The 25,276-nt window shown below is 34.8% G+C and overlaps 1 protein-coding gene across 4 annotated transcripts; it reads left to right on the top strand.

Annotated features, from left to right (window-relative positions):
- The first annotated feature begins 1,575 nt into the window (after nucleotides 1-1,575).
- LOC105346995 (paxillin) lies at nucleotides 1,576-24,597 on the top strand. 4 transcript variants are annotated; one of them, XM_011455859.4, is made up of 10 exons: nucleotides 1,576-1,862; nucleotides 9,564-9,820; nucleotides 11,221-11,365; nucleotides 13,725-13,869; nucleotides 19,681-19,831; nucleotides 20,073-20,312; nucleotides 21,677-21,850; nucleotides 22,378-22,493; nucleotides 22,925-23,039; nucleotides 23,454-24,597. In XM_011455859.4, exons 1-10 carry the CDS (start codon nucleotides 1,826-1,828, stop codon nucleotides 23,718-23,720), a joined length of 1,647 nt encoding a protein of 548 aa, XP_011454161.2. In that variant the 5' UTR covers nucleotides 1,576-1,825; the 3' UTR covers nucleotides 23,721-24,597. The 4 variants fall into 4 exon arrangements, with proteins under 4 accessions (XP_011454161.2, XP_011454180.2, XP_011454172.2 ...); XM_011455878.4 differs by lacking the exon at nucleotides 1,576-1,862 and adding an exon at nucleotides 6,928-7,085 and having other exon boundaries at nucleotides 13,728-13,869; XM_011455870.4 differs by lacking the exon at nucleotides 1,576-1,862 and adding an exon at nucleotides 6,928-7,085.
- The last annotated feature ends 679 nt before the right edge of the window (nucleotides 24,598-25,276 follow it).

The following is a 25,276-nucleotide window of genomic DNA, read 5'->3' as shown; positions in this document are numbered from 1 at the left end:
ATACCCAAAAGCTCTGTTTACTTGAAGTGTGAACCAGATACTAGTAGAGCCGAGGGGAGAGAATATATGCCCTGAACAAAAAATGTTGTGTTGTCTGACATGACCTTGACATAGAAACTTCATTAAACGTCAGTTAGGTCACATACTGCACACCCTTTGACCAAAGGCACCTTGTGGTTAAAGTATGAGCCAGATAAAGTCAAGGAGAGAAAAGATACACTCTGGACAAGGGATCTTGAATGGAGTGACAGATGGTCTAATGGATATTATGGACAAACAGATGAATGGATAGACTGCTCACTAGAGGTTGCCTGCAGAGTGAGGTCCTAATTAATATATATAGAACAACTCTAAATCATTTAACTCAAATTCATATGGGATACAAACTGGAATATTCAAATATCAATGATTTAAACTGAACAGCATGATTGATATATATTTACTGGTATTCCTGGATTGTACTACAATAGTATTCTAAAAATGTTCAAAAATATCTATAATCAGGGATGTATATACTAGTATATATATACGTCCCTGCTATAATTGACAATAAATGTAAATATACATACATGTATCTTTATTTTGATAAATAAAAAATTACAACTCAAAATATAGAGTTGATACTATAAATAACTATAGCAGTCTAAAGTCAATCAGAACATCGGATATATATCTTGACTGACTATATATTGTGTGTTGAGTGAGTTGTTCAAATGAATAGGCCCTACTCTATTATGAAATGTCAAGAAATCAGCAAATATGTTCTTTTGTCTTCATATTTACTTATTTGAATGTAAAATGTCGGGTAAAACAGAATTTAAAATTGCTCCTTAAAGGGCCGGCATGGTCACGATTTTGGTCAACTTCTATTTTCATGTTTTTATTATTTACAATACTTTAGAAATGCATTTCTAATGATCAAATAAAATTTGAGAGTCATTTGTAGAGTGTTATAAGCAAGATACGGAGCTCATAATTCTTTGTCATGTAAACAAGGCTCGTGTCCTGTTTTTGTTTACATAGGTTCAAAATACCAGTAAAAAATCTTTTTCCAGCTTACTTGACTATCTTTCTATTTATTTTAAGTAAGATAAACAATTCCTAACGTTTTACACATTTGTTTTAGGTTTAAAACTGAAATTTTTACTTCAACGTTCAAAATGTAAACAAACGCCTTGTTTACATAGCGAAAAATTTCAAGCTCTGTAACTCGCATATAACTCAACAAACGACACTCAAATTTCTACTAGACCCCTTCACGGTAACTGCGGCACTGCTATCTTGCAGGGCAAAATGATATACTTTGCCGAAATTTCAGTAGATAGATAATTAAATGACGTAAATGAAACAATTGACGTTACGTCATATTTCACCAAACTATGTCATTTTGCCCTGCAAAAGAGCAGTGCCGCAGTTACTGTGAAGGGGTTAGTTGCTAATTAAAAATGCCTATCTGAAGCATTGTTAATATTACAATCGGAAAAATGATTTTTGACCAAAATCGTGACCATGCCCCTTTAAAATAATTTTTCTTAGATCCGCCTTGAAGAGTCGGGCACGAGTGTGTAATATTTAGAACGGAAGTTCGTCCGGAAAAGTATGTGCGAAAATTCATGAAGTTGTGTGTCAACATTTTTGACATTTTTTAGGGCCGCGTGAGTGTCGTGCCCGTGCAGCGTCCTTAGACACAGATTATGGTAGCAATACAAATTACATAGAGAGTGTATGACCAGTCATTCTCCGCAAGCGTTCAGGATTTCCTCTGCATTTCTAAAACAATTGCACACCGGAAGCGAAACTACAAACACTGAACAAGTGGTAGTTGATGCAACACTATAGCCAGAGAGTAATGGAAGATTTAGGTTTGTGTCTTTTATTATTCTGTATATTTCACAATCTTTGATGTTCTGTATTCAGTCAAACTTTTTCAGGTGTGGGCTAGGTGTGTCCTGTTTCTACTGATGGTATATGTGGTCTGTTGAAGAAGTCTGATCTACCAATTGTTGTCTATTTTACAAATGTTTTTATCTTTGCTTGAAAATTCACAAAGATTGAAATCTTGAATACCTTTGGTTTAAGATGTTTTTATTAAAACAAAATTCATAATGAAGAAGACTTCAGCAGTTCAAATAATGTCTCTATAACAGGGAGTGGTTGATTGGTTGTAGGCCAGGGGCGGTTGATCATTAATGTCACTCAGTGTCAAATAGAACACTGTGATTCACTTTTTGTATCAATCCTATCTCTGTCCTTTGGTACCACTCCCAGTCTTCATCTTCTTTTGAGCTAGGAAATGCCTACAATTTGGAAAACATACCAATCTCACCTTCATATACTGAATCTGAGGACGGTCCAAAGCATTCTTGTTTAGAAATTCTGTTGTTAAAATTGCATATCTTTGTCTATCGCCATTCATTCAAATTTTGCAATTTTATTTTTCTTTACCATTTTCCACCATTAAATAAATGGTAACTCCACCAACCTAGTGTACCTTTTTAAAAGAAAGCCATCCAAAATTGTATTTTGGAAGATTGGATTTACATCAGCATGTACTTTGATGTATAAATCATTAGTACAGCAGGGTTGTCTCTAAAAATTGAAGTAGGAGGAAGAAATAAAAAAGTAGACGAGGGTTCTGAAGGTCTAGCTTATAGCTAGATTGTGGTTGAAGCAATAATAGCCGGGTAATTGCGTCATTTTAGACGGGGGAATTCCCGCTCCCCGGGTCTTAGAGACAACCCTGGTACAGTATACCACAAAATATTTCATTGATAAGAAAACAATTTATATGTTTACTACATGTATAAAAACAATGTGGGGTGGTTTGATCAATACAAGGAAATTTGTTTTCTTGGTATGAGAAGCACAGAACGAGGCTATGTGCATGTAATAGTAAATGAATGTTTAAAATGTCTTCATGTTACAAAAACATTTGATGATTACATCAGTATTGTTACTATTGTAAGGGTGTCTTCTGTTCTGGCTGTTATATTGATCCCGTACTTCACATGTATAAGCAACATACTTAATATGTAAACGGTGTGACCGTTGGACCGAGCGCAGACTTAACACAGTGCAATTTGATTTTTGTAGAATAAAATTTATTTGAAACGCACATGGTAGGATACGCCTGGTTGCCTACTCAAATCATTAGCCAAAGTTTAACTAAATGTCGCATGCTCAGTCTACATTATGACATCATGTTTCAGACGTAAAGCGTACACGTTTTGTCTTCGGAAATAGCCGAAGAGAGTTACGCTATTCCAAACCTTTTTATTTATTTCTTCTTTCATTGTTCATCAATTTAATTCATATAAATGCCGCGGTAATAAAATTGAATACTTTATTCAGTATCTAAAAGATCAGTTCCCTGATGTTAATGTTTTTATTTTCCATCTGATAATTTGATAAGATGTACATAGAACTAGTCGTGTTTCTTGACTGAAGCACTATTGAAACTTATCTGGCGTCCTCTTTTATTTCTTTTAATTCAAATTACCTTCTTTTGAAACACTGGAACATTTTAAATGAGTTTAGGGGCAATAAACATCAATAAGTACTGGCCAATCAATGATCGAACTAACTTTTTAGAAACAAAATGGCTGGCAATATGGTGGCGCCCATGGCTGGAAAAAATTATTTTCGGCCTTAGTACCCCTGATTCAACTTTCATTTTTAACTGATTTTCTTATATATACCTGTTACCATTAATCCTAGTTTCACGAGGCGGGCTTTGCCCGCCTCTCGCTGCGCTCGGTATTACTATGACTGTTGTAAATTTTTTTTTTTTTTTTTTTTTGGTGAGTGAATATTTTATTGGCTCAACAATTATGGTACATATATTTTTAGAACTGTTGTAAATTTACTGCTCCATGTGAACTGTATATGTATATATGTTGAATGAATTTAGAAAAAGAGGACATTCCCAAACCTTCTCATATAACCATCTTCTTTACATGTAAAAAATGCAATGAATAATGTGCTTTCAAATTGATATTACTTAATATACATATAATAAACTTGATTTGTTTTAAAAATTACATGAAAAATTGTAGTTATTGCAAGCAAAATAAAAAATGTAGAATGTAAATCTTTGAAAAAAATTAATTTGGTTGGGGGGGGATTAATGATGGTCTGACCATCTGAGAGAGTAACATCAAACAAATATTGTTGTATTGTTGGCGTTATTATACAATCATCATATAATTCTGGCTTATTTTGCACATCAACATTATTTTTTTTTCAATGGAATGTTTTAAACATTTTATTTAAAAGAAAGACCAAAAACTTTCATTAAACCAAAGAATATTTCAGTTTGTCTAATTTTAGATCTTGTGCTATATTCACAAGGCATACCTACCATTTAGAACACATGTAGTCTATATAAGAAGTGTAACAAATGTGAATTTGGTGAACTAATTAGTTAAAGGTATATTATGCCAAACGAATTTGCTGGGACTGTTTTGGCACACACAGGTGAAGTTTAAAACATCACAAACAAGTCACCTCTACACAATGGTGTAAATTATTTGGGCTAGCTACTGCTACCTTCAAACTGCTAAAGACAAAACTAGCACTGCTGCCCAACACCCCCCCCCCCCAACACCAACACCAACAACAACACCCCCCCCCCCCCCCCCCCCAAAAAAAAAGACCAAAACAAGACCTGTGGTACATTTGTCAAACAATACAACATTAATTGTAAAAATATTTTCATTGCATATTTAAGTTAAAACAAATGGATTTTAAATAAGTGGCCACATCACTTTTGTGTTCAAACTGGTTGATTTGCTATGCCAAACAATTGCTCTAAAAACACAGAGAAGTTGATAGCAAGTAGAATAGTAGGTTCATTATATCCCTCTCCCAGTATATGTATTCTTAAGAAATCTGCTTTTTACATAATGACACAATGTATTTTTTTTTAACATAATAACACAATGTGTGATTTATGGGTTTTATAGCTGGAGATGAATAAAGCTTTGTGGTTGAGTGTGTGTGTGCACACAGAAGCCCGGTCACCCCCAGCTGATACATGTGTTTTCCTGTAGAGGTTACAGGTGCCAGGGCTTCATCTGTCTCAGCACAGGGCCAGCTCTATCTAGGTCATCTAGTATTTAGAATCTTGACATCGGTCTTTGAGCATACAAGGACAGTCTTAAAAATATTTATTCAAGATTACACGCACTAAGTTTACACAGGCCATTAAAATTAAAAAAAAAATATATATTGAGAGGGGCTGGGGTGGGGTGAGGGTGGCTGGGAGAGGTTGTTATTTTGCCACATATGTTAACAGATTAATTACCAGGTACTATAGATAAAGGGAATGAAGGATATTCTTGTTACAAACTTAGGCATCCTCATATAGAACTCCATGCATGAGTTTTGTAAAATCAACATGAGAGTGCTATGTCCTTGAGATGCTAGAATCATGCAGCAGTCATTTGAATCTTAATCAGCCCTGAATTCCTGTTACTTTATTTTTGCATATCATGAAAAATATTTCCAGGCATGAAAAAAAAATAGGTCAGGTGATCATGTGATTGAAATATATCTTTTATTTTATATTAATATATATTGAGTTAGGGATTTCTTCCTCCTTCGGTCATCCCAGGGATTTGACAAAGGTCACATGCAGTATTTGTAATGCCTTTAATATCTGTTCAAAAGAGTGCTGGCTAGCTTTAACTATCCACTCACTATCAATGTAAAGTTAGACTTGGAATTTTAATTCTAAAACTACTGTAATAATTCCTAATCCAGCTTCATTGGTTACAATAAAAAGTACATGTATGCAATCATTTGCAGTTTATGCATAGAATTTCAACAACACTGTTTTTTGCTCTTATGAAGAGTCATCATATTTGATGACATTCTTTTGTTTCTTCAAACTCTTCATTCTGAAGATATGTACTGTGCATGGATAATAGCTAGATTCTAACTTATACACATATATACATTTTATTTTACTGCTGAAATCACTTTTTTGTGCAGAAAATAGTCACACAAATAATCAATAAATGCTAATATCTATGATAATGCAAAAAAAGCCTAATTTTAACACATTCAAGTTATTCATTTTGTTAGTACATTTGTATAACTTAGTCATTCGCTGATATACGTGCATGTGTATAAGTAGAGTTATCTTCCCTGCTACCAATGCTCGGTGTACAATGTAGCCATTGATGAGTAATAAGTTGCTGCCGATTTTTCCCAGGGAGACTGATGTTATTGATGGAAGAGGCAGGGAATTAGTCTATTTATAGATGCTGCCTACCTCCGTCTGGCATTCTGCAGGGGTTACATCACCACAAAATTTAATTTATCTACATTATGTACTTATCACTTCAGTGAGGGAATGTGTAGGAACCTATTTTTAGTGAGAACTTCAATGGCTTAAAACTGACGGGCTGCTGATAGTTTAAATAGACTCGGGAGTCTGACACAAAAAATAGCTCAAAAGTGAAGAAATTGATATTTCATGTGTTAAGTGTTTTTATAAGTGAAACAATTTTTAAGAAAACTTACTTATAATCACATACCCAAGCATGCAGTTTCATATATTCAAACAAGAAGGAGCTTTTTAAAAATCAATGTATTGCAGTTTTCTTGATCTACTTCATCAGGGTTGGGATCAAGATTTGTGTAATGACTTTGAGACTTGGTGACCTGTAGGCAATCCCGTCCCACAGCGGTCCATAGTGCTGCGTATTAGACTTGAAATGCCTTTTTAACAGAGATCCATTTCCTTCATTTTCCTCCAAGTCCCCATTAAGGGTTGTAATGTTTGTGAACAATGACTAAATCAAACACCTGATTACAGACATGTTTTTCTCCACTAGGAACTAGGTATGCTGAAGCGGTTTTCTACCAAGAGTTGGTAAAGAGAGGAATTAAAAAATGTAAATAAGATCCCCCGTATACTGGGGAGTGAGCCCTCCATTCTCTGACACTAAGCAGATCCGTAATAATTGATAACTTTGACAAGGCCCCTCTGAAATTCTTGGCAGAGCCTATCTCTGTGTTTGAGTGGAGATGATTCACTAGGAAGCCTGCTGCAGAACCGACAACCATGATAGAAATAGGTAGGACATTTTAGGCTTTTAATTGACAACTAATTCACTTTTCAATTAGAAAATGGCTGGGTTTGTAGTGAGATTCTGTGATTTGCTGCATGGTAATTGTTGATTGTTTAGCTGAATGAGTTCTCTGTGGGGTGGCTGTGTGATGAGCGGCTTGACCTTGCTTGACTTTCCTGATACTGTATCTGTGGTTATGTAATTAGTTTATACAGGGGAGAGGGAAGGAGAGGGGGAAAAGTGTATCCAATGTTCTGTGTAACATTACTTGCTGTACAGAATGACACAATGAATTAGTTTTACAATGCGGGGCCCTGCATGAGTACAAGCTGTAAAAAAGAAATCTCGGGGATCAGCCTCAGTACATACTGCTATACAACCTGAGTGTCAGCAACATCTCTGTCATCGTGACTGGAGCGGAGACAGGGTCTGTGTGGTTTAAGTTCTCTGGGTTTTACTTTCCTGCCTGGTGTTGTATTTTTCCTTCCCGGTCATACTTTGACATTAATCTTGTCCCCTATAGTCAGTCTCCGTACGACTGAAGTAGGGAAGGAAACATGCTGAAATTTGTGAAGGTTTCGCCCAGACTGCCTCGGAAGAAAGTTAAGTATTCTTCAAGCTAGCTACAGTTTGTTTGGTATGAACTTAACAATATTCTGCTGTGATCTTTTAATGATATTATGTAATTATGTGTTATGTAAGTTACACCAAGTTACATTTCTAAGAAAACTCTCAAGCCTCTTCATCCTTGTGTGAAGTCAATTTTAACCATTTTACCAGATAGTGCTGAGCAACTGGTTTCAGATTGGTGCATGAATGGCATTCTTTACAACAAATAAGCTTGCCTTGTTTATTTAGTTTTGACATATAAAGAGAGGGAGGAAGTGTTTGACCTTTCATCGCCTGTGTAATCTGGTTGCATATGGCTGTGAAAGATCAGCATTCATGAAATAGTTGTGCGTTTAATGACTTCTGTGTGTTTAATGGCTCCTGTTGGGGATCAAGTGGTTGTAGGACAGGGAGAACATGTGTTTCTCCTCTGACAATGCGAGCATGCTGACTGATGCTTCAGCAGATATCCTCCTCAGTAGATTGTGGGTCAGATAGGGGGGCGTTGAGATGATTACGACCCCCATCCTCCAGTGAACCTGTTCAGAGTCAATTTCCTACCTCACCAAGCCAGAAATTTGCATTTCTTTATTCCATTAATATGAATGATTCATCAGCATCTCCTGAGTATAAAAATTCACACCAAGCCCCAGGCCTTTAGGAGCCGGAATCCGGATGTCTGGAAAATGATGCATACTGCAAATACCATGTCAGGCTAGGGGTAACAGGGCAAGTTAATGATTCAATTAATTCATGGCTGTTGTTTTCTACAGTGTTTTATAAATCAGGAATTATAAAAGGTAATACTTGACACCCCCCCCCCCCCAAAAAAAAAGATGTAGTTGGGGGAGGGGGGTTATCTCCCAATTTTGATAAATTAGAGGCCATATTGTTGTTGAGACTCACAGCATGTAAGTGGTTGTTAAGTGCCCCAACTGCCGCATGGACTTGAGTTTATTGTTTAATCATAGCCACTTCACCTCAAGCACAAGTACATTCTGTGGCCACAGTTTTTCATGTAATCATGTACTGTAAGCATTTTATATACAGGCAGAAATATTTAGAAAAGTTTAGGAATTTTTCTCTAAAAATCAGTTTTATTTGCAATTGAGAGGTGTGTTTATTGCAATATTTCATACTTTTGTTTTCTTTAATAACATCTTGTTATTTCTTCAATTTATGTAACAGTAAGTAAATATATAAACCATTATTAGTACTAGAAATTGCATTTAAATTGAATGTAATTCATATTACTTAGTTGACCAAAAAAAAAAGACGTACATCAGCATGTAATTAGCTTCTTAAAATTCAGATAATGGAAACAAATTTTGAAACATTCATCCCCCATTTTATTGAGGCATGCTTGTTTTGGATGGATCAAATTACTTTCAAATTGTTACTATTTACATCAGAATACAATGTTAATGATAGTAATATCAATATGCAAATGTAAGTACTTGATTAAATACTGACTTTTATGTCGAATTCACTAATAAAATGTCTTAATGTATGGTGTAGAGTGTTTTGTAATGATATGTGCGGGTCATCTATTTGTCTATTTTTCAACACATTTTAGACTGTGCAATATTTGGTACAGTGATTATACATAGAATACTGGTAGTTCGAGAAAGAACTCTATTTACTTTAAAGGTCAGGTCTAAGGCCAAGTTATCCAGAGACATACATGAACATTTCTGGTCTGTAAATCTTGATTTGAGGGTCTTCTTTTTTAAGGTCAGAGGTCAAAGTAGACTTTCATTAACCATACATTGTATGCAAGATACAGACTACATTTAGGAGAAAGACAATGTTTAGATACAACTTTGGTTTTATTTGTTTCTCTGATGTTTATTTCTGTCTACTTGTTGTTTGTAGATGCATTACTGGCTGACCTTCAGAACACAACCACTCAATCACGACATTACCAACACTCTGAAGGCTCGGGTCGCCAAGGAGACGGGGTCCAGCAACGAGAACCAGTACAGAACCATGCTCAGTACAGCAGCACTGCTGTCGAGTACAGCTCGCGCTACAACCAGCGGTCCAGCGGCAGTGAGACACCACCACCTCTACCCCCGCCCCCTCCACAGGAACTCCTAGAGAACATTCCACCACCAAAACAGTTCGATCAGGTGAGATCCACCACTTGAATTTTATCTTTAACCTAAATTAAGGAATCATTTAGAATAAATAACAAGGACCAAAAAATATAATAATTAATAATTAAAGCAGCCATGATGTTGAAATGATCATTGGTCTGTTTTAAATTCTGACCTAATTTTGAAAGCGATTAATATTAATGTCCCAAAGTAGGTAATCAACAGATAAAAAAATAGACTTTCACTTTTATTAGTTATCTTTGAATTTGATTTTTTTTATATTATATACAACAAGAAAGACAATACTGCATTATTGTTGAATTCTGTGGTGTACTGGTGTATGCATCTCTTTGGAATAAATGTGAAATATCTAATGTAAAGTAACAAAATCCCCTAAGGCTTGTACTTTTATCAGCTAGAAAAAAATTCAGATAAATTTCAAATTTGATTTAAACATGCAACAAGAAAGACAATTTTATCTGTTATACTTAATAAATTTTCTTGCAAGGGTTATTTTTCTTTGTTGAGGAATATATTTTTTGATGTTTCATCAAACATTGTAATTTATTTTATATGACTAAGACTAATGTGAGATTGAAACAACTAATGAAGTGATTTTTTTGCAATGATTTGATCGGCCTTATTCCCATAAAAAGAGCTAGAGAGACATATAGCGTGAGGTAGTGGTTGCTTGAAGTAACCCGCTGATTGTTTTTTGTGCCCACAGCGCAGACTGTCCGTGTACCAGGTGTTTAGGAAGGTAACTCTGTCAGTCACTGTGTGTGTGTACCTCTCCATTAGTCAGTACTGTATACAGGTGTAGTAATCCCTGTAATATATAAACAGGTATACAACATCTTTATAGGCATATATCACAACCTCTCTTTATTACTCAGGAATGATCATACAGACAACACATTGTCAATAGTTTTGACACCATCAAGGCATATCAGGATCTTACGTTATGCATTTAACAATTGTTTAGTGATATTTGTACAGGTCTGTCAACCTTGACTGGAAAATGACACATTTGATAGAATTATGACAAATACTATAATCTATAATGGTCAGAACCTATAAACACACATGTACTGGTATATCAATAGCTTTCCTAAAGAAGTATACTCAAGCATTACATCACATAGGATGTACATGTACGGTATGTACAATTGTTCAATGTGTTTACACTTGTATCATGATATCAGAAATACATGTACACAAGGAAGTGTAAGGTGTATCCTTGATGTCTACATTGTTGTGTTAAGATGCAGGACGTGAGTAAATATTCAAATCAATTCTTGATTAATTGTGTGAATTTCAGTGTGCAGTCAGTTTCATTTCAGAGGAACTGGTGCTACTTCATTTATGTAATTTAAGGATTCTGCAGCCTGTAGCAAACTGTTTTTATCATTGCCTGATGTTTCTCTCTCCAGCCCATTTACTATGAGACTGGGGTAGCTCCACCACCCCAGGAACCGAGGACCTCCCAACTAAGCAACAACTTGTCTGAGCTTGACCAACTTCTGCAAGATCTCAACTCGGCTCAGTTCATGGCGGAGGTGGACAAACGCAACACAGGTAGATATTCCTGTTACTTAACTTACCTGGCTACTTAGTGGGAGTACACAATATCCTTGTTCACTTCCTTTATTCTAAAGAGAGAACAGTGAAGCATGGTTATAACAAACACGCTTTTAAGGAATTCAGTCTTACAGCAAAATTTATGCCCATGATGACATTTTTACTTAGTTTAAAAATGTATTATATAATGAAGAAAATAAATATTGTTGATAAGGAAACAGAATATCATGTAAAAAGCCTCACACATGTGTAAGCAGTGTGTGCAATGATCAGGCACTCTCAGTGTTCTTTATACAATTACCGATATTAACCATCAAACGAGAAAGAATTAGGATCCGGCAGGTGCACTGTTTACTTGTTTGGTGCGATATGCTGTCTAAATAGTGAATGTTTAAAACTTGATTCAGTTCCAGGAGGAATTTTCTAATTTTACATTGAAACAATAAGTCAAAGCAACAAGCGACCTCTGATGGTTTAAGAAGTGTCTTAAAATAGATAAATAAACGGCCTCAAACTTGTTGTTATATTTCTAAAGAACTGTACATGGAGCAGAACAAGGAAATGTATATTGTAGTGTTATCAGAAGTAGTGGACTGTACAAAGATAGATGTCTATTGTTTATGCAGTGTACAAGGCATATACTGTACCAAATGACTGGACTGAACCATTGATGTTAGATATGCTGGATGGTGTGTTCACTGTGTACATAGGTTACACATTATATAGTTTACCTACAGTCATGTTATAGCATTATATAGTATATATATAATACCTTCAGTGATGTTACGGAGATCAGTGTGTATCATCTACTAATACTGTATTATACAAATGTACCGGTATTCAGCTTATGGTACTCAGTACGCAATAAAATTTGAGTACAAGTAGGCACACAGAGAGATTGTAGTGGAACAGGTGACACCTATAGCATTGATATTGATATCCACGGTAACATAGCCATAGCAAACTTCATGAGAATAAAAGAGGTTTTTTGTTTTACGGCTCAAGTATAATTTTCTGTTTCCCGGGATCAGTGGTCGTTACATGAGAGTGCTGATTTTGATTTTCCCCTTTGTTTTGTATCATTTGGCAGAGCTTGAAAGGAAACAGAACAAGTGAAACATGAAATTTCAATTAATGAAGAACGAGAGTTAATTTTAGATCTTTGCGTCTCTGTAGCCTTCCTTTTACTGTAGATGATATAACATAATGTCCAAAATATAAAAAAAATATTTTTTGTTTTACAAAGATAGTGTTTAAACTTTGATGTAATTAACCAACTGATATTTGTTTTTGATGTCTAAATCTAATTAACGTAGAGACGGAGGGTCGATCCAGTCCGTAGCTTAAAATGTTAAGATAATTGGTTGCTTTATTCTTTCTGCTGATAGCATCCCTTTATCTGTAATAATAGTCATGTTATAATTACTTCTAAATCAATTTAGATCTTCCCTTCATGCACAAATGTACTTCAGAAGAATTGCACTGAGGATTCATAATTTAAATGCTTGGAATTCCTGATACACACAATTAAGTAGGTGTCTGTCTATGAGCTTTAAAATAACTCTCCAAGATAAAGGGGACCCTCCCCCTCAAAAAAAAAGGTTGACACAAAGTATAAGATTTAATGGGGATTGCCACCCTGCACAGTTTTTGAATCAGCACGAGATGAGATCGAGAGAGAGCGGTGTTGGTGTCGTTTCACGGTTGGCTATTGATAGAAGGGTAATTCAGTGGTACAAACATTCACTTGACTTGGATGATTAATTGGCGTGTAAATCCATCACATCACTGAGCGAGGCCGTATGATTGTGACAGTGTATTCATAAATACTGGGTCATGCTAAAATGGAAGTACAGTGGTAGGGCTGCGTTTTTTAGTGTTTTTCTGTGGAACTTCTGTATGTGTGCTTTTACTTTCCAATGCGTGAGGAATTATCTGTAGGTTTTTAGGAATGTGATTTCCATCTTCACAGGTTTTTATGAGAATGTCAACAAGTTTTTCTACATTATAGATACGAGATTAAAGTATCTCTAAATTGGTTGATATTTTAAGTTTTTAAAAAATTTTAAAATATTTTTTGTGTGGTCCAGCTAGCTTTGATAACCTAAGCAATTAATCTTGTGATAATAATGTTATCAAAACTTAATCTTTTTTATAAGACTACCCAGGGTCATGCTTGTTTGTAGTGTGTTCACGATAAAATCCAAAGCTGACTCATTTTCTTGCCAGCAGGGGTGAAAAAATATCTGGCTTGTTGTGAAATTTGCACCACGATAAGTTTGTTTCCCTGTGAATGGTCATAACATTTGTCACTGGTGTATTATAGCGATTTCTGTACAGATTTTTGATTTTCCAGCAGCTCAACCTATCCCCAATGGCAATAACAAGGAGCCCCCACCTGTGGCCCCCAAGCCATCCCGGGAGAAGAGATCTTCTGTGGACGGACTGCTGGACATGCTGGAGGGGACAGTCCCAGACACCCCCAATGAAAACTATAGAAGGTATGTGTGCCACACAACCCCTCCCCCCTATTAAAACTACTCTACCGTATATAATCCAGTGCTACACCATTACAAGATTATAAACAGTTGCATCAGGAACACATACCACAGAGCTAGGCCCCTCTGTGTGTTTATGTTACTTTATGAACCCCCCAGCACCATTACAGTGTATTACAACCACATCCCTCCCTCTGTGACTTCTTATAACAATCACCCCCTAATTATGTACAGATGATGTATCTATTCGTGTTATAGTAATGATTATCACACAATAACAATGTAATTACATGTACATGCCCCCCCTCATAAACAAAACTAGTTTACATGCACCACCAGTCACTAGTCATGGTTTAAACAGTATGTATACCAGGTATGTTTTTACCTGGCTTCCAGCTTTCTTTCATCAACTATGCTTGATCTTAATCAGTGTGTAGACCCTGCCTGCTTTTGTGCTTGTACTGCTGTGCTGTGCGTGTTTTGGCGATCTGTCATATTAACCATGTTGTTTTTAGCTCACCTGAGCTGAAAGCTCAAGTGAGCTATTCTGATCACATTTTGTCCGTCGTCCGTCTGTCCGTCTGTCCGTCCGTCCGTCCGTCTGTCCGTCTGTCTGTCCGTCTGTAAACTTTTTACATTTTGAACTTCTTCTCTAAAACCGCTTATCCAATTTCAACCAAATTTGGCACAAAGCATCCTTATGTGAGGGCGAATATAAATTGCAAAAATAAAAGTCCGATCTGTATTCAAAGCGGAGAAAACCTTGAAACTGTAGAAAAAGGGGGGTGCATTTTTAAAAATCTTCTTCTCAAGAACTACTGATTCCAATTCAACGTAGTTTAGCATAAATTATCCTTATGGGAAGGAAAATATAAATTGCAAAAATTAAGTGCTAATTCTGTGTCAAATTTGAGTTATTACGAAAATAATAATAAAGGAAATGGGTGTTTCAATCAGTTTAATAGCTTCGGGCTCGACATCCGGTAATCCGACATCCGGTAAAATGGGTAGGCAAGACTTGGTCTGGGCAAAACAAAGATTGGCAGATATTAATCTGCCAATCTCATTAAAATATCAGGATATTTGATGGACTAGTATATTTGTATTCGCTGTAAATATTGCTGCAAAATAATGCGTATTTGGAATTGACGATTGTCGATCTGCCTTGGCTTTTATTTTGCCACGGCCCGGGTTTGCATACCCATTTTACCTAGACTCGTATTCCATACATCTAAAACGAGGTTCTTTGTTTAAAGCAGCCATGACATTATAAGAAAAAGGGTCGATCTGACTATGATGAATTTGCTTGTTGTGCAACAGTTCGCGTATGAAGGGAAATTTTTGAAACATGCAAAATATATCGTTGCCGATTTTGTGAAGTAAATTGAGGCTAAATATTTCAATGCGTTGACAGTTTTCACACATGACGTTGGTGTTAGCTTGTTCCGATTTTCGTTTCGTTTTTATTATTTCTGCTTGTAACCTGGGAACAATCGTCTGTATTATTTCGTGATTTTTACGTATCAAATCAAACAGAGACTTTGGTAAATCAAACAGTTAACTGTTTACCTGCGCAAATTAAGCAAAATCTGATGTATTAAAAAATAATGAAATACAATTCATTCTACCGGTAATTCGATCGGCATTATCTTTTGCGTAATGGTAGATTAATGCAATAGGTTTTGTTGCGATGCTCGGCATTTTCTCGAGTTTATTCAATTTAAATAAAGTTTGACATTGCTGACGGAAATATGTAGGTATATACATGTATCTATATGATTCATTTCGAAAAAATAAATTGTGTTCTTTATTTGTTATAGTGAATGTTTCTTGTGTTTAATTGTTTTCAATTTCTAATAACTAACCATATTTGAGTGTTAAACTTCAAATTATAAGCAAGATACAGAGATTTGCTCACAATTCTATGTTTGTACACAGATCTTAAAAACTAAAGATTAAAAAAGTAAAAAATTTGTCAATATTTATTGAGAAAATTTTCAAAGTATGTTCGTTCAGAAACCAACTTTAACATCTTATTGTATTGTAAACTTAACATTTTTTCGTCATTATTACTCCTACTGTACATGTGATCCTTCACTGTGTTTGTGTACATTTGTATAAACTGATTTTGAACCTCAAATACCAGTGAACTGGTATTGAGTGAATAAAAGAATATAAAATCTTAGGCCATTCTTTTTTTCCATTTTAAATGCTGAATAGGAAATACCAAGTTAAAAATCATAAGCTGAATGTAATAAACTCATGTGAACAAAATATGAATCAAACCTAGGCGAACTGTGAGCTCTGTATCTTGCTTATAATTCTACAATTGACGCTGAAATTTTGGTTGAACATTAGAAAATCTCTATGAATTAGAGTATGTTAAATACTTGTACAAACAAAATAAAATAATGATACTGTGAAATCATTAGATTTCGTGGTGGCTCATTTTTCGTGGAATTCTTGGGTACCTCTCATCCACGAAATAACATCCTTCACGAATTGATGAATTAGGGTAATAAAGTCATATTCCCTTTTGTAGATATATATGAAAACACGAAATTACGTCCCCACGAATCTGTAAAATTTAAGTCATCCACGAAAATTGGCCCCCACGAAATTTAATGATTCCACAGTATTCTGTATATATCTACTCTCCCTCTCTTTATACAATAAATATTGTGAAATCTACATCAATTTTGATAGTTTTTCAGACACGAGTAAATAAAAACGACATCTTTAAAACAGTTTCCATATTTCTGACACATTTCTGTTGCGGGGATAAAGTAATTATCGCTATTCCTAAGAATATCACAGCGGAAAATTATCCTGGTTTGTACGCGAAGTAAATAACAGTCATTTAATTGTAATGGAGAAGACAAATAAAATTTTTGAATGTTTTTAATTTGAGAAATTGAGCACATTGAGGTACAATTTTCTTCTTCACATCTATACATGTAGGGTTTTTAAAATAAAAAACAATAACTATTATTTTTTTTAAAAACAATAACTAGTAAGTACTGAGTAGTTGATGAAAAAAATGTAACTATATGCACTCATATATTTTGATCGCTTTACAAAGTGGGGGGGGGGGGGCAGAACGAAAATATAGGGATTTGGAAGTTAACAACTTAACAGTATACCTCTACCAAATGTTTAGTTTTATATCTTGCGTAGAATTTTCTTATTAAAAAATAGTATTTCATGAAGGTACAATGTCAAAGATTACATGTATACAAAAAAAGTGTAAAATTCGAATACTTTACAATATTTATTTTTTGTTTTTCTGCCGAGGGACCATATGGCACAATATCTTTTGAACGCCCATTGTTGCTCAGGTGAGCGATGTGGCCCCATGGGCCTCTTGTTTGATAACCTTTCAGCTGTGTTGAAACATGGAAGGATAGAATTGTACCTGTGTTGCATTCAATATTTAAATACTTAGTTATTGATTAGCAGGCATGTTTTTACCAAGTCAAATATTTTGTTTCAATAGATCAATACTCGGTGGACTGGGATGTAGGTTTTTTTTAAGGTGCTTACATCATGCTTGTATTTTTGAAATTCCACTGCATAATTGTCAGAGGTTAATTGTTTTGCTCTGTTTATTTCTGTAATATTGTGTGCACATGAGTTGACACCTATTCACTTTGGTATTTAACTATAAGTGCAAAAATACATCCTGAATTCAAAACACAACATGCCATAAAAATGAAATGTGCATCCTCTTGTTGAACTCTTAAGTACCAGAGCATGTACAGCCAGTCAACATGTTTGTGTTTTGAGAGTCTCTTTTATGTTTTTATTCTGTACTTGAGTTTTGCAAATAGTTTATGGCTAGAATGAATTAAGTTTGTTAAGGGCACCTGTAAGCTCGCATAACTTTCTTAAAGTAAAGTGGCCATTAGTGTATTTAGATATACCATATAAGTATATTGAATTACTTTCCTGTAGGTATTACAGGATTTTGATATTAAAAAATGTTTTTATGACATACCCATAAAGAAAATTGATGAAATATAAAACAACTCATGATTTGTACTTCATGCTGTGTATTTATACCCCCGCAAACGAAGTTTAGGGGGGTATATTGGTTTCACCCTGTCCGTCTGTCTGTCTGTCCGTCTGTCTGTAGACGCAACTTTGTCCCCCCTATAGAATTTTTTATTACTGCATGGAACAGTTTGAAAATTTGTACATATGTTGAACACCATCTGAAGATGTGCACCTGCAATTTTTTTTAAGATCAGACAAGATTTAATGATTTTATGACAGTTTTCATTTTCCTTATTCTATATATTGTACACTAATGTTGAAAAGTAAGGGAGGTAATCCTTACAGATTTTATTAATTAATTAATAGAAAACACTCTAAAATATATTTATATAAATACATCCAGATGGAGTTTTTTGTCTTTATGTCTTAATTAATAAAAATTTTTTATTTTTTATAAGTACATGTATTCTATCAACTGACAATGCAAAGTTTTTGTTTGTCAATGATAAATTCTTAGGAGCTAATGAGAACATCAAAGACAAGTGTGGCTGAATTCATTTGTCCCAAGGGAGCCATTATCTGAGCCATGGTTCAGATGGAGCATGTGTTTAGGGGAAATTGATAATCTGTAAAATGGGTGATGGTTTTGGGGCTATTTTAAAACTGTTTCATGTAAACCAAAAGGTCTATCATTATAAGGAAATAAATAATATAATTATTAATATAGAAGTTAAATTATTTTTAGAGGTTGTTTAAATTTATTTGTCAAGTAATTTGATGAAGTGACCCTATTGGGCATTAATTTAAATGAAATTCAAAATTACTGATATGATTGAAGTGTTTTGGCAATTTTAAAATTGTTTGTAATATTAAATTTTTTTTTTTACATATTTTTACATAGTATGGTAATTATGGTAATGTTTTGGGAGTTTATTAAATTTAACAAGCTCATCAAAGAAAATCATAGTCCTATGGGATAAATTTTCTGATTTGGAGTTCAATTGTGCCATAGGAGAAAGTGAGGAAAATTTGAAACAACTAATTGCATCTGTCAAGACTCTTATTAGAAAGATATTAAAAGTTTAATCAACAGAAGAGCATTGCTTGGCTACCGGTATTTCTATTCACTGCAAAGGGAGGGGTTATTGTCATTTTGTTGGTTTTTCTTTAAATCAATTAAATTAAAAAAATATATCATCAAATACATACATTTGTAAATGTATTACTGTTATAGATATGTATTTACAGTGAAATTCTGACAATTTTGATTTTAATTTTTCTTTGTTAACTATTTTTTTTTTTTTTTACATTTCTAGAAATTTTTTTTTGTATGTGTTCCAAACCTTAATTATTATTCAATTCAATTATTTGTCCCATTTGAAATTAGCCTAGCGGGGGTATTAGTCCCATTAGGACAGTTCTAGTTTGGTACTGTACATTCCTTGTTTTAAGCGGGTACCAGTACTTTATTTCGCAATTCAAGTGTTTTTCTTCTAATTCCGAGAATATAAAATTGCAAACGCCAAATTTTTATCATAGTGTTATTTTGGTTTACATCTGTCCAAAAAATAAAAGCGAGATTTTAAAATCTGCAAGATTTACTTTTCGCAACTTTACGTGTTTATTAATTCCTCACGTTTAATTAGAAATCTACAGTATTTTAAAGTCTCTTGCCACCTCTATAGCTATGAAGCTCTTCATGGTTATTTTAGTATTATAGAGTTTTATATTGTGTATTAGGGTATTCCTCTTTTACAGCCCTCTTCATAATATTTAAGTATTGTAGTATTTCGTATTCTTTATTATGATATTTTATAGCCCCCCAGCCAATGACAACTATGAATACACCACGACTTCACCACCTCCTCAACCACAGCAGTCAACCATGCATGTCCAGCCCAAACCGCAGGCTACCTCCACCGCAACGCGTGAGCTGGACGAACTCATGGCCACACTCTCTGGGTTCAAGGTACTCCTAACACAGGCCCTGATTATCTTCCCCAAGTATTGTGAAAAAATAAAGCTAAAAACGCGTGATGAAAAAGAAAAAAAAACATCAAGTGAATTTTTATCTCTTAAATTATGAAAATTTACGAATAAATTCTGTTAAATCACAGAAGTAAAGAATTATATTTTTGTCAATTTATACCAAAAATAGTGAATTATTTCAGAGAGCAGTTATTTATAATTATGTGTTTACTTTGATGCAGGTGAGTGGGAACTCGCATGAGAGGACTCAGAGATCAGTCTCTCCCTCAAGTGAGCCTCCCTACGCCAAACCACAAAAGAGGACCCCCTCTCAGAGCAGTGCCCCTAGCACACCTGCTGCACCCCAGAGGGAGGAGTTGGAATCAATGCTGGGAAATCTACATGAGGACATGAAGAGTCAGGGGGTCACCACTAAGACTAAGGGTGTGTGTGGGGCCTGTAACCAACCTGTTATTGGACAGGTAGGATGTCTTTATAAGTTTGGGGTGGGGTGAGAGGGAGTGTGCAAATAATTCATACATTGGATAGGTAGGATTTTTTTTTGGGGGGGGGGGGGGGGGGGCTGGTTATGAATATTTGGGTGGGGGTGATAGTGGAGTGTGATAGAATACATTTAAGTTTGTTGACCTTTAAAAGAAAATTTTGGATGGTGGTGGGGTGTTAAGGTGGAATAACACATCATCACAAAATGGCTGACCGCTGATAGAAACGACATTTCGTTTTATTGAAAGGATTTTATCGACTGCAAAATGTAATTTACTCTATAGCCGAGTGGATAAAGTATCTGTCTTGTGATCCGTACATCGCGAGCTCGAATCCCGCAGGGGCTTTTGTTGTTACTTACTGAAATAATTATTTTAGATATTCATTTTTTATTCCCAAACTGCAAAATTTTTCGCTTACTTCACGTATGTACAGTTTATTTATCATTATATCTTTCATTATCAAATAATGTCCTGTTAATTTGAGTGACTTTTTCCAGGTGTGTTATTCCACCTTAAATCAGCTTTGTATTTGACAAGAAAGATGTTCTGAAAGAGTTAGAAATGGGGGGGGGGGGGGTAGGTTGTATAGCTTAACATTCATTGGATAGGTAGGATGATGTGTTTCATGTAATGATCTAAATCTGAGGACAGATTAATTAATGGCTCTTAGATGTATGTATATTTGGAAGGGATATGGGATCCATAACACATTTAAGATAGAAGATTGCTTTATTTAAGTGTAAGGAAGAGTGGGATGGGACAAATGACCAGCTGGTCATGATTCTTGTTAAATCTCGTTTTTTTGCTCTATATAATGTAGCCACTTTGTTTTAAGCAGGTTTATAGAGACAAATTATATTTAGGCATCATTAGATTGGATTAATAGATTTGCCAATTATGCTGCTATATTTACCAGTATTGCGTATATCCTACTTCAAATGAATACATTGTATTAGAAAGTTTATTTTACTTTGTAACTGAACATTTTTAGGAGATGACTGTTTATTTATGCAGGATGTTGATTTTTAAATTAGCCCATTTATATGATTGTTTAATTTAATATCATAGATTTTATTAATAAAGTGGTTTAAATTATTAATTATATCCTGTTTAAAATATATATCAATTAAGCAATCAATCAGTTTTGACTTATAAGATGGTTTAGTGGTAGTAATTCAAAACAGGAATGTATAAATAAGTGCTTTAATTAAAATTTCAAACATATATCACTTAAGCAATTTGGACTTATTGATAAATGAATTACTTTTGGAGATAATGGACAAGTGATTCAGAATAGGGATGTCTAAATTAGTGGTTTTAAATTTGAACGAATTTTCCAGGTGATCACGGCCTTGGGAAAGGTGTGGCATATTGAGCACTTTACCTGTGCTAACTGTAACCTCCCTCTGGGAACCAAGAACTTCTACGAGAGGGACGGAGAGGCCTACTGTGAAGAGGACTACCACAAGATATTTGCTCCTAAATGTGCCTACTGCAACGGGCCTATTGTAGACGTAAGAAAATAGCTAGCTCAGAGTTCTGTATCGGGCCTATCATAGACATTAACAATAGGTGATGACTACTGCAATGGGCCTATCATAAACATAAGAAAATAACGTTATAATATATTATAATCTGGAATACTGTAGTGGCTATATTAGACGTATGAAACTGCTCTATATATGAACCACAGATTTCTCTTATGTGACTGGTAGATGTAAGCTCAAACTTCTGTCACTAATGTTAACCATTCATGGATGGAAACATCTTTTTAAATCATAGCTCAAATACAATAGTTAACAAATCATAGATGTAAGACTAAAAAAAAACTCAAAGAGTCCATTTTGATTTTTTTAATCCTGTTTTAGATATGGATTAAAAAAGATGAGCGTAATTTGCTTCCATAGTTCAGGAATAACTATTTTTAAGATAAAAGAGGTTAAAATAAATGATGTAGAAAATATGACAGTTCATGGAAAGTTTTACTGCATTGTCTTATTTACATCAAAGAGGAGAACTTGGAATGAATTTCTTTTGACAGAAATGTGTGACTGCATTAGACCTGACCTGGCATCCAGATCACTTCTTCTGTGCCCAGTGTGGGCGACCGTTCGGAGACGATGGATTCCATGAAAAGAACGGCAAGGCCTACTGCAGGTAAATATTGTTGAATGATAAAAAAAAAAAAGTAGTTTCACATTTTATGATGTTTTCTTACCATACATTTGGTAATTTCAAAAGAAATGTTTTTGAGATGGGACCAGGAAGCCAAATTATTCAAGCATGATTATGCCACTGCCTAAATACAACGTTTGATCATTGTTTATGCTATACTTAGAATACAATTTAAAATCTTTAAAACAGTATATAAATTTTTGGAAAAAAAACCTTGTGACCATGCCCTGAGAATGTAAAACATAGAGCTATGTGGAACAAAGTGAGAATTATATATGATCTGTATGTTGAATAAATGTTGAAGATCTGTATGATGATTAGTTGTTGGTGGTTTGTGTTGAGACAAAACTTTCTGGATATGTTTGCCCCACATTGTATATGATCTGTATGTTTAATAATGGTTTGTGTTGTAGACAAGACTTTCTGGATATGTTTGCCCCGCGTTGTGGAGGATGTGGCCACCCAATTCTAGACAATTACATCTCGGCCCTGTCTCGACACTGGCACCCAGAGTGCTTTGTTTGTAGGGTAAGTTCTACTAATTTGTCTTTGGAACCCAAATAAATTTTTTTGTAAGTTTATCTGCTACATGTATCTAGGTGCTTCATAACAATTGTGTCTAGGTGCTATTTTTGTAGAAGTACCGACAAGAAACTTTTTAGTCTGAAATCATATTTTTAAATTATTTTTTCTATTTTCACCTACTGACACTTAAAAAGATTTCGTTTCATTTTGTTTTGCCCACTGGCAAAGTTGAGGTATAAAGGGCAATAAAAGATTGGATTCTTCTTTGTAGGGAAGTCTTAATCTGTTAGAGTTAAAAGTATGCGATTAAACATCTGATACTTCTAATGCATAAAGGAACATCAATTAAAAAGGTGCACAATGATAAAATGAAAAACCTCTGTGAGATTTTTACCGATAGGTTTTGTATTTCTTCAGGACTGCCACCAACCGTTTGGAGGGCGAAGTTTCTTTGACCATGAAGGATTACCCTACTGTGAGACCCACTACCACGCCAAGCGGGGCTCCCTGTGTGCCAGCTGTCAGAAGCCCATCACCGGCCGGTGTATCACAGCCATGGGCAAGAAGTTCCACCCTGAACATTTCGTTTGTGCCTTCTGCCTGAAGCAGCTTAACAAAGGGACATTCAAGGAACAGAACGATAAGCCTTATTGTCACCCCTGTTTTGTGAAACTCTTCGGCTGATGGAGATACGTTTAGTACTATAGTCAACTTATGAAGGCTTTTGTTATGATATATATACATGAATTATATTGTATTTTTATATGACATATCTATATATCTTTATCTCTATTTGGAAACCATTATTTTTACATTTCATAATTGCTGTTAATTCACACCAGTTGATTGATTTCTTGCTTGTTAGATTTATTTCTTTAGCATATTTTGTAGACTGCCAGAAGAATCTTTTTATCCTGCTTCGATATAAGTGATCAAGTAATTGTTTTATCTATTTCGCTTCAAGTCACTGGAGTCAGAAAAGTTCATTCACAGACTCAGTATTCATCCTGTACATTCTGTTCTTGCATGTGGCTAATGAGTGGAGTATGATTATGTTCCTTTTTCTTGGGTCCCCAGAAAATTGGTATCCTTCTTTGGGATAACACAGAATTACTAAAGAATGATGTAAATGTATTTTGTAATCTAGTAACAAGATGAAAGTATGCCCACCATTTGCAAAAGATTTAGGAAGTGTTTGTTGCTGCTTAATCATGAGACACATGTTAACGTATTACTTTTATACAATGGCTTGCAACTATTATAGCCAGTTTATATACAAAGCTTTCATACAGTTTTGTGGGTACAATCCCATGGTGACCTAAAAAGAGACACATTAAGGGAAGGTTGAATTACCTTTCTCTTTGCTGCTGAGAGAAAAGACAGAGCTTCAAGACTTGGATTCCATGTTTTACCTGAATGGAGACCATGTTTGTCCAGATACTAGTAGCCACCACAATCTTTATCAGAACAGTTTATCCATCAACATTTATTTTATATTGCTTGTGATATACATGTACTTGTGTCCAACATCTTGATAATAAATTAAGATATTGCAATATTACTCCTGTTATAATTGTTGTGTGGTATACAGTGTAGTCGTCCTAGGAGGAATTGTGAATATAAATGATTTGGATCAGGTGTAAAACCAGAGTCAGGTGCTTTACCATGGGACTATATAAGCCGATATCTATGGTTCAAATTGTATTGTTGCAGCAGAATGATTTTTCTCCTTGCTAGTAAATAAACATGTTTTCAAAAATTAAACCACTGACATTTGTTCTGCCACAATATGAACTTCCTCATGGCTAGTCTGGCACCGGAAAGGCCATCTGGCCTACCACTACACAAGTTCTATCACTTCAGTATATAATATTTCAACAGCACTTAATTATAAGTGCCAAATAAAGTCTTACGTTTACATGTCAACGAGTCTTTAAATCAAAATTTAACACGACACATCCCAGTTAGCACTGTTACTGACAGGAAAATACAGGCGGGCGATGTCTGAAGTCAGAGCTGTCTCAAGGAACTTGTGCAGAGCCGTGTATTGGGATAATAGGGACTAATTAATGCTTTATGATGTTCCCGTTTCCAACTTCCTTATTCCCAGAGTAGAGACACAACACGGGGTTAATTATAAAGTCAAAATGACCAATAACTTTTCCAATTTGACGTAAAGACAAAAATACATTATATTTATTTTAAGGAAATCGTTATCAAACATTTTTGCAAACAGTAGA

Source organism: Magallana gigas, chromosome 3, assembly GCF_963853765.1.
Source record: "Magallana gigas chromosome 3, xbMagGiga1.1, whole genome shotgun sequence".
NCBI lineage: Eukaryota > Metazoa > Mollusca > Bivalvia > Ostreida > Ostreidae > Magallana > Magallana gigas.
The sequence above is the reverse complement of the archived record's forward strand: the minus strand, read 5'-3'. Positions and strand labels throughout refer to the sequence as shown.